The 12405-nt window shown below is 49.0% G+C and overlaps 1 protein-coding gene and 1 long non-coding RNA gene across 9 annotated transcripts in view; both read right to left on the bottom strand.

Annotated features, from left to right (window-relative positions):
• The window catches only part of CUX1 (cut like homeobox 1), a 281435-nt gene extending 269411 nt beyond the window's left edge, over positions 1-12024 (bottom strand). For all 8 annotated transcript variants that reach the window (XM_055797921.1, XM_055797915.1, XM_055797916.1 and 5 more), the window contains exon 1: positions 11868-12024. In XM_055797921.1, coding sequence (XP_055653896.1) covers positions 11868-11930 — 63 coding nt within the window. In that variant the 5' untranslated portion in view covers positions 11931-12024. The remainder of the gene's footprint in view (positions 1-11867) is intronic.
• Positions 4830-10478, bottom strand: LOC114012988 (uncharacterized). Its single transcript, XR_003555805.2, has 2 exons — positions 10304-10478; positions 4830-8804 (listed from the first exon to the last, which is right to left on the bottom strand). It is a non-coding gene; the product is annotated as an uncharacterized LOC114012988 (long non-coding RNA).
• Positions 12025-12405: the final 381 nt, after the last annotated feature.

Here is a 12405-nt window from a genome sequence, read left to right as displayed (position 1 = left end):
GGTGGTAAAGGATGGCCTAATTCAATAGGAAGATCTGAGAAGCTTTTATTAGGTCTCCAAACTAGTGTAACTGACAGTTAAACAAACAAAGTGTCATGCCTTAAGTCAGCATTTAGAAGGTAAATTTATAATGAAGAGCTGACAATCAAGAAGCCGTACAAAGAGGCTGCTGCCAACCGACAACTTTAACAAAAAAAAAAAAAAAGAACAAACCCTAGCTGCAGAATGAAAATTTCTTACCACTGAAATTAACTTCACAATTGGTTGGTAAAATTATTATAGCAAATAAATAGGGCGTAAAAACACCGTGATATATGACTACATTTTGCTGTGACATATCTAGAAGCAAACAAGATAAAGAGCAGTGAATGCCCAAAAACAATAGAAGTAGGTGTGTTTTTTTTCAAACTAGGCATGCCTGCTAGCTTACCAGCTTCCACTTAATCTGTCTGTACAAAACCAAAGTTCACTTTGAAAATGAAAAATAACACACGTACCCAACATTTCCTGACACCGGGAGCTTACACATTTGTTCAGGCACTCCAGAAGAAAGCCTGCAGCGCCAAACGCCTGCCTGCCGTCACCTTTCACCAGCAAGGGTCCCGCATGGCATCGGGAGCTGCAGGACTGTGGGACCGGAGCACAGACAGCACCTTTTAGGACATCGGGAGAACTTGCACTGCCATGAGCAAGCAGCGCCCAGCGCCCACTGTACCCCCAAACTAACTTTTTAGCTCTCGCAGTAAAGTTAATTTTCAAAAAGGTGGCACGTATGTATGCTCTGGAGCATAGCGACCACTTTCTAAGATCCTGAAAACAAACTGAACTACCACATTCTTCTTCTAATCCTAGTTAAAGTAGGTTTTCACAGTTCCAATTTTAGACTTCAAGTTCTATTTACAGGTCAGAAAATCCCAGATAGTGACATTAATCAAGTTTTACTTAGCTTCGCACATTAAAGAAGGAACTATTCTCAGGATATGCCAGAATGTCTCAGATACTAACAGATTTTTATTTGCTATCTAAAACAAGCTGATCATGGCACAGTGTGTGCACCCTTTTAATCATCCGTGCTGTATTTAAAATACCACCCCAAGAAAAAAAAAATAAAAAATAAAAACCAAAACCCACACAGTTCTAGTATCACAAGTTGATGGCATGGAGCACAGCAAAGGGCTCAGGAAGAGAGAAACGGGTATCGGAAGTGGCACAGGAGCCAGCAGCTTTGCAGTACAGCTTTCCCATCATGGCACTGACCAAAGCTCTGCCTGCACATCCCTAAAAAGCCTGAAAATAGCTCCTCCTCGCGAGCACAGAAACGGCAAACGAGGTTCTACACATAAAACCCAGAGCATGGCTTTGTAAGACAATTTGACTTGATTCAAATCCTGATCTTAAAAAAAAAAAAAAAAAAAGGGAAACAATCTCCAGTCCTGCAGGGGTTAAGGACTGTCAGTAACGCAGCACCCAAGGGGTCTCGCAGGATCAGAAAACTTTCTTGGTTAGGAAAACACAGAAAATAAATTCTCACAGCCCGATTCTTCCCTCCTGACTGTCGCACCTAACACTTCTTGCCTCCTGTGCAGCAAGAGCACAGCAGCTCCCCGAGTTTACCCCACCAAGCCACAAGTATCAACTCACTTTTGAAAGGAATGAAAAAACCATATTCTGTGTTCAAGCAGTAACTGTGAGTATAAAGTACATTTACTTGAGAATATGGGCAGGGTGTTGTGAACGGCAGTGGAGAGGTGAGCTGAAGACACAACATTTAGCACACTGCCCTTTTCCAAAGAATTTCGATAGCACAACTCCATGCCAAAGAAAACGTGTAGAAACCTATAAGCAAAAGAAAACTAGAGCTCCTGAAACAGACAGGACAGAGCTGGAAGAAGGGAACAGACAGGACAGAGCTGGAAGAAGGGAAGGGAGGACCGACTGGTGTAGTCACAACTTTTTTCTTTTCTATTTTTTTAAGTCTATGAAACACTTCTTGCACTCACAGAAAAAAAACTCAGGTTACAATGGCGTAAGCAACTCGGCACAGAGGTCCCTCCACAGAAAATCAGTTGCAAGACTTCAGTGGCTCCTTGTTTGTAAATGTTTAATATTATCCCATCTCCACAATTAATATTAGAAAAGCAGCTATGCTCATACCAGACATACCAAACCAAAGTTAAGTACTATCAAAATTAACACATGCATGCAGCAGAAAAATAGATACGTAGTTTGCTGACAAAATTAACATTATCATATTTCAGCTCATAGACAAAGGGTACGTTTTATTTATGCCTGAAAATGAAGCAGACATCTTTAAGTGATAAGATGATACAAATTTACTTTGACATGCACATGCAATAAAATGTGTAAATACCCAATAAAAATAAGATGAAAAATAATTACAGACAAAACACAAGTATAAATGTTATTGAGCTATTCTGACAACATTTGTATTACACATCAATGAAACAACAAAAAAAAGAATTAAGTTGATTAGAAACACGAGATAAAGGAAGAAACTGAGAAGCCGCTGGACTAGCACGCAGAGATTCATCTCTATTCATAACTTAACCGTGAGCCGGGTTAGAAAAGGCAGCTCCTTCCCACCCAAGCTCAGAAGACTACGACTACGCATGTGTTGAAAATTAAGCACATGCAATAATGCTTACTGGGTCAGGGCCCTTGTGTTGTGCTAAACAGGGATAAAGCTTATTCACCTTTGCAAAGTTCACCGAGCTGAGCACACCAGACCTGCTCACAGCGCTGGTGGGCAGGAGCGGTGACGGAGCAGCACCTCTCCAGCCTCATAGCTATTCAGGAGGCAAACCCATGCAGAATGAGTAGGCGATCAATATTTCTGATGGCACAAGTAGACATCTAAATCATAACCTCTAACCCCGCTGACAGTTTTAGCAGGCTATCGATGCTTAAGACTAAAAAACTTGAAGAATTTGAATGGAAGCTGCTGTATGAAAAAGTTTCAAGCCACACCATCATACATCTTGGGTGAATAAAGAACCTCAGCCTGCAGGTCTAACACCTTACATAAAATCTGCACTGAACATATGCCTCTCCTTCGCCATTCGGGGGGCTTGCACGCTGCCATGCACAGTCCTTACAGCCTGGATAAAAGCCCTGCTGGCCACTGAGGATCCTCCTCCACCTGGAGCGCAGAGGCCAGCCCGTCCTGAAGCAGGGAGCTGGTTCAAACCTACCGCTGCAGCTAGCTCAGGACTACGATGCAACCACAAACTGCTGAGTATGCAATCCAACACTCCTATCGCTGGGTGCCTATAATGTAAATGGGAAGCAACCTTTAATGTACAGAGAAATCTGAAGGGAAACCTGATAAATCGCACGTCTTGCCTTCAAACAGTACCCCACGGAGGTATATTTTAAAAGTAAGAGTGTGTGCATGTACGAGTAACCCCAGACCATAACTTTTTCACCATTTGCAGGGAACTTTTTCTGCCAGTGATGTGGTACCAACCATCACCAGGACACCCAACCGCTCAGCTCTTTTCCCATGTTCATTTCTGTGGACACGGCTTCCAGCAACAAGCCTGAAAAGTACCTACAAATCAACAGTAGCATATCCTCCACTTAATCCATTTAAAAATAAAGCTAACAAAGGTGTAGAAAATGGAGCAACTAAGTCTTATTTATCCACCATACAGAGCTAAGTAGTAGCAAAAAGGAACAGTAAGTGCTAACTCACAATCTTGTATCTCAAAGTGCTCTCAAAGAGGGGTTGGAAGCGCTATCAGTGTTTCCCAGATGGAGAAGCAAACCAGCAGAGGCCAAGCAGACCCGTGGCAGAGCTGAGAACAGGCATGCTTCAACTGCTAACCACACAACTCAAATTCCCAACTTACTTCAAAGTTACTACTACCTAGCCACTGTCGCTCAAACTGCATCCGAACCAATGAAAGGCTCCGTACACCCATTCCAGTCCCCCTCAGCGTGACTGCCCCAAGTAAGGGCTCACAATATATATGGATTTTTGATGGGCTGATGCATACCAGCTGAAGCTTACCATTTGGGAAAGAGAAACCTTTTGTTTTCCTTAAAATAGTGGATCAGCAACTCCATGCAACCTCAAATACCTAGTAGAGATACCAGAGGGAGCAGGAGGCGTAAGACCTAACCCATCAAACCTCCACTGCATGTCACCATCTGCAGCATTACCTTTTAGCTTTACAGTTTAGTTTCTATAGGAATAAGCCAGGGCATTCCCATGCAAAACATACAACCCCTTTGCACCTAAGATGTATCTAGTCTGAGCCTTTGGGAAGCCTTTGAAGGAAGACAAAAGCTATTAAACTGCCTTGACCACCACCTCCTTTTTTTAAAGTAAGAACCATGAGAATGCTTCTACTACTCATAATACCTGAAAATACCATCCCAGTGGTTAAAAGGCTAAGAGGGACATAAACCCTATTTGTCACAGGGCAACATTACAAATCCATCAGCATACTCTGAAGTCATACCATCACCCCAGTATCTCACGTGCAAATCTTACCAGGATGCTTCCACACGAACAGCTGGGTGATAAACCCCAGGCTAGCCTTTCATAGGGTCAGCGAGCGCAGGTGAGCTGGACCTGACTGCAACGCTACAGCCAGGCATTTACTGGGAGACCCTCCGTACTGCCCAGCTGCACTGCCGAATATTTATATAAATTCTAAAATAAGCTCTCCTCTTCTCCCAACTGCACTAAGAGTTTCATTTCCAAGTCCTGGGCTTATGCTCACTTCTTAACTCCTTCCTTTCTTCACCACTTCCCCCTCACCCACCCAGTGCTTTAAACAGCATCATTTCCCCTACTCCACTTTTTTTTTTTTTTTTTAATTTTACTTCCCCGCAACGTTACTGCCCACAGCTTGTCACATGTGAGTCTCAGACAGAAACCGCCAGTTTGCAGCGAGGAGAGACCGCTACAACGTAAGCATCACAAAAGATTCAGGTGCCCTGTATGCATGCACCCCCAAACCCGTAAAAGCAATCCCACAGCGACACGGTAACGCAGCAGCACAGCAGCATCATGTCTCCATAGCCCAAGGGATCCTACAGGACGCGAGCAGGAGTTAGACCACTAATGTTTGGTCTCACCTACACACTCATGTGCAATGGCTCACCCGACCACCGGCCAAACACAACATCCCTACATCCAGCAAAACCAGGGCTCTGGCCCCGCTGGCCATCGTCCAGCTGTTCACCAAGGCTTTAGCCTAAATTCCCACACTATTCACAGAAATCTCACCCTGGCACGGCCAGATGCTGCCACCTCCAAGCTTGCCTACCCACTAAAGGTACGGTTCCACACCCATGATAGGAACAACATAGGAACAACAGGATCTGCTCAGCTCTAATGTTATGGACTCCTCTGAAAAAGCCTCGGAGACACGGCCTTCATCCTTACACGCCGCTAAAACCTCGCAGCCAGGAACACAAAGATACGAGGGGAGTTTAAAGGCATCTCAATACAGCAGCTTAAGCATTTCTGTGCACCTGCTTCAGAACTTGTCAGAGGAAGGGTGAGCTCTACCTCTGCTCTCCCCGGGCAGGTCAAGCACCACCCCAGCTCCGGCTCCCCTCCTTCCCCCATGTGAAACGCCAGCCTGGCTCCAGCCCTGGCAGAAACTTCCTTATTACCCCAACTGCCAACAAAAGGCATTAAATTATCACAAGGCAAGAAAGCGAGCGAACCGCCAGCAAGGCAAAAAGCTGTTAGATAAAACGTGAGTCTGAAAGGCTCCAACTTCAACCCTACGGCTGCGCAGAGCCATCCCCTGGCTTCAGCAACCTCCTGGCGAAAAATGCCTTTACTCATGCTATACTAAAGGCACATAGCTAAATGCTAAGGCACAGAAGTGACCAAGTAACAGCGTAGTAAGAACTGCTCTACCTTGCTAGAGTCAAAACAGAAGCATGATCAGGGAACCACGGTCAATCAAACAAATTCCTTACTGCCTTCCTGGGAATGCCAGCACTGCTTGACAATGGGGGAGAGCACTGCTACACCCCACCAACCCACACCCAACGTCTGCACGCTCCGTGTCTGATCTTAATAAAACCCTTCTGCTGTTAACATTCAGCTATCTGTCTGGATATCCACGTTCTCTGCAACCCGAACAATGTAATATACTGTATCTTCTTCATTATAACTAACAATAAAAGCAGAAATTACTTCTTTGCCTTGTCAAACCAGAAACAACCAGGCTAAGAACATATATGTCACAAAAGGAGTAAGATTCACCTTATCTTTACTAATTTAAAAACATTAACTATTCTGATCGTGCAGTTCTCTCTATCTTTCCTGGTAAATCCAACATCACACCTACAATCTCACATTTGAGCACTCTTGTACAAATCTCTTTGTCCTAGACTCCCTGCCCTCTGCTATCGATCCCGTCTCAGCTTTCCCCCCCTCGGCTTCACATCTGCCCCCCTACTCCTTCATGCAATGCTGGAACACCATCACTGTATTCTCTGCGCAGAAAACATCATATTTTCAACACCTCACCCCTGAAGGATATAGGCAACAGCCAAACACAAAGATAAGCAAAGCGTAAAACGTAAAGAACACGTGCAAGAGAAACCTGAATGTAAAAGGTGGGAACTTATTACCCTGCTTATATAAGAAGGGCCACAAGTCCATGGGTGCTGCCTGCCTGGCGACTTAAAAAATACTAAGCATCTATATATGTTATCTGTTCTTTATCCAATAAATAAACTGCCTTTATTTTCAGCCTCAATGTGATCAAACTGAAACTCTGGATTATGCATTTTTCTACATCCACTTTTTGCATTACAAATCAGCTTGCAAATAAAGAGTAATTGTTCACATGGAATTTTAGATTGCATGTAATTTCTTCTATAGCAAACGTTTCACCCATTACTTACTTGGTATTGTTACATGCAGCCAAGCAGTGCAATCTTTTTTCAAAAAAACCCCAACCATTACCATTTTCCAGATCCTCACTACTGCATTTCTCAATGCATTATCCAATTAACCACAAACTTGGCATAAAAGTAGAGTGATTGAAACACGCACTAATTCTGCCATGTTCAGATGGGCATTACTTCATTTACAGAAAGAGGGCTAGAAATGTTTTCAGAAATCTCTTTCCAAGGAACAGGAGGACTCAAGGAACAAGATTCAAGGAATCCTGTGAAAGCCAAACTCTCCACCCATCAAGGGCCCTTCTAGGTCACGCGTGTTGGACGTTCAGGGCCACCACAAACAGCCAAAGCCTTCCTGCAGCAGGGAAGCACGGCTCCCACAGTATATTGGCAGCGGTGCCCTGGCTTTCACATCCCTCTCAGCTCTCCGCATTGCATCTTCCTGCAGAACTACCGAGCTGCTTTTACTACACATCTCTGCTCAGGTGGGGGGCAGCAGGAACATATTTAGAGTAGCTAGAGACTCTTTTCTTGATATACATTTAACTACCATGATAAATAGTAAAGCACTGCCTACTTCTAGGCAGAAACTACAAGTTCTACAGTAACCTGCAAAGATAAACAGAATTAAACACTAAGATGTGATGGCTAATTCGTTTCTGGTGAAGCATGTTACCTCCCTCACTTAAAGCACATCAACTGGTGTTCTGGTACAATCAGATCCAACTAGAAGATGCCAACAACTCCACCTGTTTCTAATTCAATAATAGAAGTGCTTCCGTATTCAAATGCTGCTCGTTACTACTTATTTTTTCCAGATTTTGTTACAAATTTTGTAATGTTTTAAGATCAATGGTTTACCTTAAACGATTAGTCACAGCATGCACAGAACTAATACTCCATGCTTACTTTAATCCCATATGATGCAATACCAGGACGAGATTTTAAAAAAAACAGAAACGTGTGAGCAAGATTTGGCTTGAGATTTTCATCCCCCAGCTCGACAGTAACAAGTTACACCGCTCTGCTCAAAGTAAGAAACAGTACTTTTTACCCGTGCATCTGCCTGTCCTAAAAAGCTACAACGACATTTTGAGACTTTCATTTACTGTCAAAATTCTTCAATAGTTTGTGAAGTTCCCAAATGGTATTATAACCTCTTCCACTCACCCTGCAGATTCGACCTAGACTCCAGACTCAAGCTAAACTTACTCATGCGACACTGCTGGGCAAAAAGGTACGGCAGGACAAACTGCCTCCTCTGACACGGATACATACACACACCCCCAGGAACATTAAGCAAGATCCTAAAGAGAACTGCATGCCATCCCCACGGGAACGTGCCGCCCGTTTTCCTGCTCTCCAGCAGAGGGTTGGTTTGTGATGGAGGTGATGATGACACCAAAAAAACCGACAAACTCAAAAGGGGCCGGCAGCAGCAGGTTACCTTGACGCTGCTGCACACCAACCTGATTCAGATCACCCAACTGCTTCCAAACAAGAGACGCAGCAGCTCTAACTCGAGGGCAACATTTCTCCAGTGATTTAATTTGCATTTATCGCCACAATATTCACCATTTGCAAGGATCTGTTTTCTCCGCGCACTGCAACTCCCTCGCCATCAGTTACTAGACATGGGTCCGTCTTCAGCCACGTGGCCAACCGATGCAGAAACGCCACGCTAATTCCACCGTTTCTTTAGGAAACGTAACTAAGAGAAAAGGGTTAAGTTTTCGTCTGCGTGCCTTTCAGGGACAGTCTCAAGTGAAGATCCACGTTTGATACCTGCAGGAAACTGCCATTTTTGCATCTCGTATTCCATTTGTGAACAGACCTTTTTGTTCTTTAATCCGAGTTCTGAATTATTTAATTTCTGCCTCCAACTCTTGAAATCTCTCTTCCTATAAACAAGAGGTTATTTAGTGAGAGGAAATAAATAATTTAAGGAGTCAGACCCTAAAGTGTTTCTGGCACTGTTTTTAATTAATATTGATACAAACTTGAGAAACCTCCCGCTTAATATGACAAGGCAGGTCAGAGCTCATCAACAGTTAAATGTCTTCTTCTAACAGAACGTAGAAGAGGAAGTTGCGAGCAGACAGGGCGCATGTCGCTCGCTGCGGGGCTGCACAGCCTCAGCTCCTTACAACTTTCTGGTGCAGGAAAACTTCAGCTTTAAAGGCATTGAGACCCAGAGCTACGGGAGTGGGAGTTTACAGGGCACAGATGCAACAGCGTTAAGCATAAATCCCTCAGGTTTTTGTCCTGGAATAGGGTTAAAGGAAGCGCAAGTGAAAGCATTTTTATTTTCTGGAATTCCACGCTCGAAATACGTTAGTACAAATGACAGGGGAAGGAGGGAGGTATGGACAGTTCTGTAAGACTGAACTTCATACTCACTAAGGATAGTTTTTATAGCATATTGCTTCATCTGCAAGTGGGAGTAAATATTACACTACCTCTTCATGCAGATGGGTGGATTAAAAAAAATAAAAAGCTAATTTGAAACAAATTAACTATTCTGCATATGGATGAAGGTACTCTCTACCTCTCTGGTCACTCCAGGACTCTGCACAAACCGTGTGCAAAGTTAATAAACTCTGCGCTGCGTACAGATCGCCCAGTGAACCTGCCAAAAGGTGAACAGCCTCAATCCGCAACATGTATAAATAACTGCAAGTCCTCAAAAGCAGGTAATGAATATTGTTCAAACAGCTCTAAGCTAGCGTTACCAGAATGCTTCAAAGGAGAACCTACAAGCTGTTCAAGTCTGACTGTCACATTCAGTCTGCAAAAACGAGATTAAGGTTTGCACAGCGATACTCCACAACAGGTTTTACAGTATGCACAGAAATTAAATTATGATAAAAGTGAGCTATTTTTTACTAAAAACAGAATAGAACGATCTATCAAAATGCCATTTGGCTGCGTTCATTACATTTTAGAATTTAATTTACATGATAGATACTTTAACGTAATATGTTTTAATCAATAAGCATTTCTTGAAGGCTTTATTTTTACAGGTAATATTTCGCCTTCTTTACCATTAAATGTAACGCCACGGCAGTGACGTTGGGAGCGTTTATTTTCCTATGCTAAGCAAGCACAACCACACAGCCACAGAGGCAAAAGCAAAAGTCCCCAATTAAAGATGTCAGACCTTGTTTAACTACATCTTAATTTAATCCCTTTTATTTTATACAATGCTACATCTGGATCTCATTTTCCGTATTCCTGTAGGTATTCTGGGTCACTATTAAGAACCCTTTCAAGTTAGCAAAGTTCAGCCAAGTCTACCTTAATCCAAAGCCTTTAAGAGAAACAATAAAACACGAGGAGGGGGGTGGAAAGAGGGAAAAGCCTGAACCGAAACGCTACTTTACCCCACCTCCCACCGCACCTGAAAGTCAGAAGGGACCAGCCTCCTACTACAGGTCCTACGTAGCTCTTCCCCTTTCGGGGGCTGCGGGGCTGGGGTTTTTTGTTGGGTTTTCGGATGTCGGTTTTGCAGCAGCGCTCCCGCTAGCTCAGCCCCGTCGAGGGGAGGGTCCCCCGGGTCCCGCTCCCCGGCTCTGTGTGTGTCGTCCCCCCCCCCCCGCGCCCGCCCTCACCTCCAGCGGGGCTGCGGCTCTGCCCAGCATCGGCGCGCCGTGCCCGCCGCCGAGGGGGCCGGGGTGGGCAGCCGCCGGCTTTCGAGCCAATTTATTTAAACGGGAGGCACCGGAGGGTTCGGAGAGGCAGGGCAGCGCCTTCCTGCACCAATCAACTGGGAGAAACACGCGTGTTGCAACCCCATTCAGCGGCGGGAGCAGCACCAATTCATCGTTTGACAGACACCCCCCCCACCCCCGACCCCGATCTATACCCCGGCAATTCTGTTAAGCAGCGGCCCCGCTCCGCGCACGCACCCCAGGGCCGAGGGGGAGCCGGGGGGCGCTGGCTGCCGGGCGCTTTCCCTCGGGGGACGCGGCACTCGCGGGCGGTTGGGAGCCAGCGCAGCATCAACGTTCCGCGCATCTGTCAGACCGGGCGGCGGGAGGCTGCAGCCCGCGGTTATGTAAGCGCGCCCCGCCGCCGCGGGGGTGCCCCGCCGCCCGCCCTCCCTGCCCCGCCGCCCCCCGGCCCGCGCCCCCGCTGCCCTCCGCGCCCCCCACCCCCGCGCCGGCCGCTCGCCCCCTTCCCGCCCCGCGGGACCCCGCCGCGGCCCCGTCCCTCGCCCCCCCACCCCCCCAGCGCGGCGCTGTGCCGGCGGGCCGCGGCGCTCGGAGGGCGGCGGGCCGGAGCCCCCTGCCCGGCGGCGGCGGAGGGCCGGCACCCCGCGGCGAGGCGAGGCGGCGGCGGCGGCCGGGCAGCGGCGGGGGAAGCGCCCGCCTGGCCGGCACCACAGCGCCCCCAGCCCCCGCCGCTCCGCGCCTGCACGCCGAGCCCGGCCGGCTCCCTGCGCCCCCACACAAAGTCCCAGCACTCGGTAAACTTTCCCCGGCTCCCGGCGAGAAAAGGCGGCGGGGAAGCGGCGGCGGCGGGAAGGGGCAGGCGGGGGGGAGGCGGCGGGCGGGCGGGGGAAGAGGAGCGGCCGCCGGCAGCCCCGCCGCCGCCCGCCGCCCCGCCGCCCCGCACGGCCCCGGCCGCCGGGGGGGAACGGGAAGCGGGGAAGAGAGCAGCCCGGGACGGAGCGGGCGAAGCGGCGACGGCCCCGGCAGCGCCGGCTCCGGCGCCATCTTGGGCTGATCGATGAATTGAACAAAGAGGATCAATTTCCGATGGGGCCGGTGATCAGTGGCGGGGGGGGGGGCGGAGGGAGCGGAGCGCCGCGGCCGGGCGGAGCGGGGGGTTCCCTTTAGGCGGCGCGGGCCGGCAGCGGGAGGAGGAGGGGGAGGCCGGGCCCGAGGGAAGGCGGAGAAGGGAAGGGGGGGGGGGGGTCCGGCGGCGCGGCCCGGCCGGTGCGGCGAGCGGGGGAGCCTGACCTGCAGCTGCTGTAAATCAAAGCGCTTCCAATATTGAAACATCGATCCCACATTGGCCGCCATCTTGAGACATATTGAGACAGAGTGAGCGGCTGATAGAGAGAGAGGGGCTGGAGTTCAGGAGCCGGGAGGGAGGGGGAGGGAGGGAGGGAGGGAGGGAGGGAGCCAGCCGGGAGGGGGGAGGAGGGGCGGGGGGGCAAGGCGGAGGGAGGCGGGCGGGGAGCGCCCAAATCCCGGCCTGGAGCCCGCGCCCGCCCGGAACACGGACTCAACCCGGCCGCTCGCGGGGGGGCGGGGGGGGGCGCCGCGCCCGCGCGTTCACAGGGTGGTCGCTCACACCCCACCCCCCGCCACGCACCCACGCACACACACACCCCCCGCACCCCGCGCTGCCCGCCCGGGGGGCCCGCGGGGGGACCTGCCAGCGGGGCGGGGCGGGCAGCGCGGGGTCCGACCGAGCCTGGCGGCGCCAGGCAACGCGGCGGCGGGGGGGGGCTCCGGGGGGCTCCGCGGGGCAGCGCGGCGGCGGGAGGGGGGG

This window comes from Falco peregrinus, chromosome 2 (assembly GCF_023634155.1).
Source record: "Falco peregrinus isolate bFalPer1 chromosome 2, bFalPer1.pri, whole genome shotgun sequence".
In the NCBI taxonomy this organism is placed as follows: domain Eukaryota; kingdom Metazoa; phylum Chordata; class Aves; order Falconiformes; family Falconidae; genus Falco; species Falco peregrinus.
This window is presented reverse-complemented; position numbering and strand designations above follow the sequence as displayed.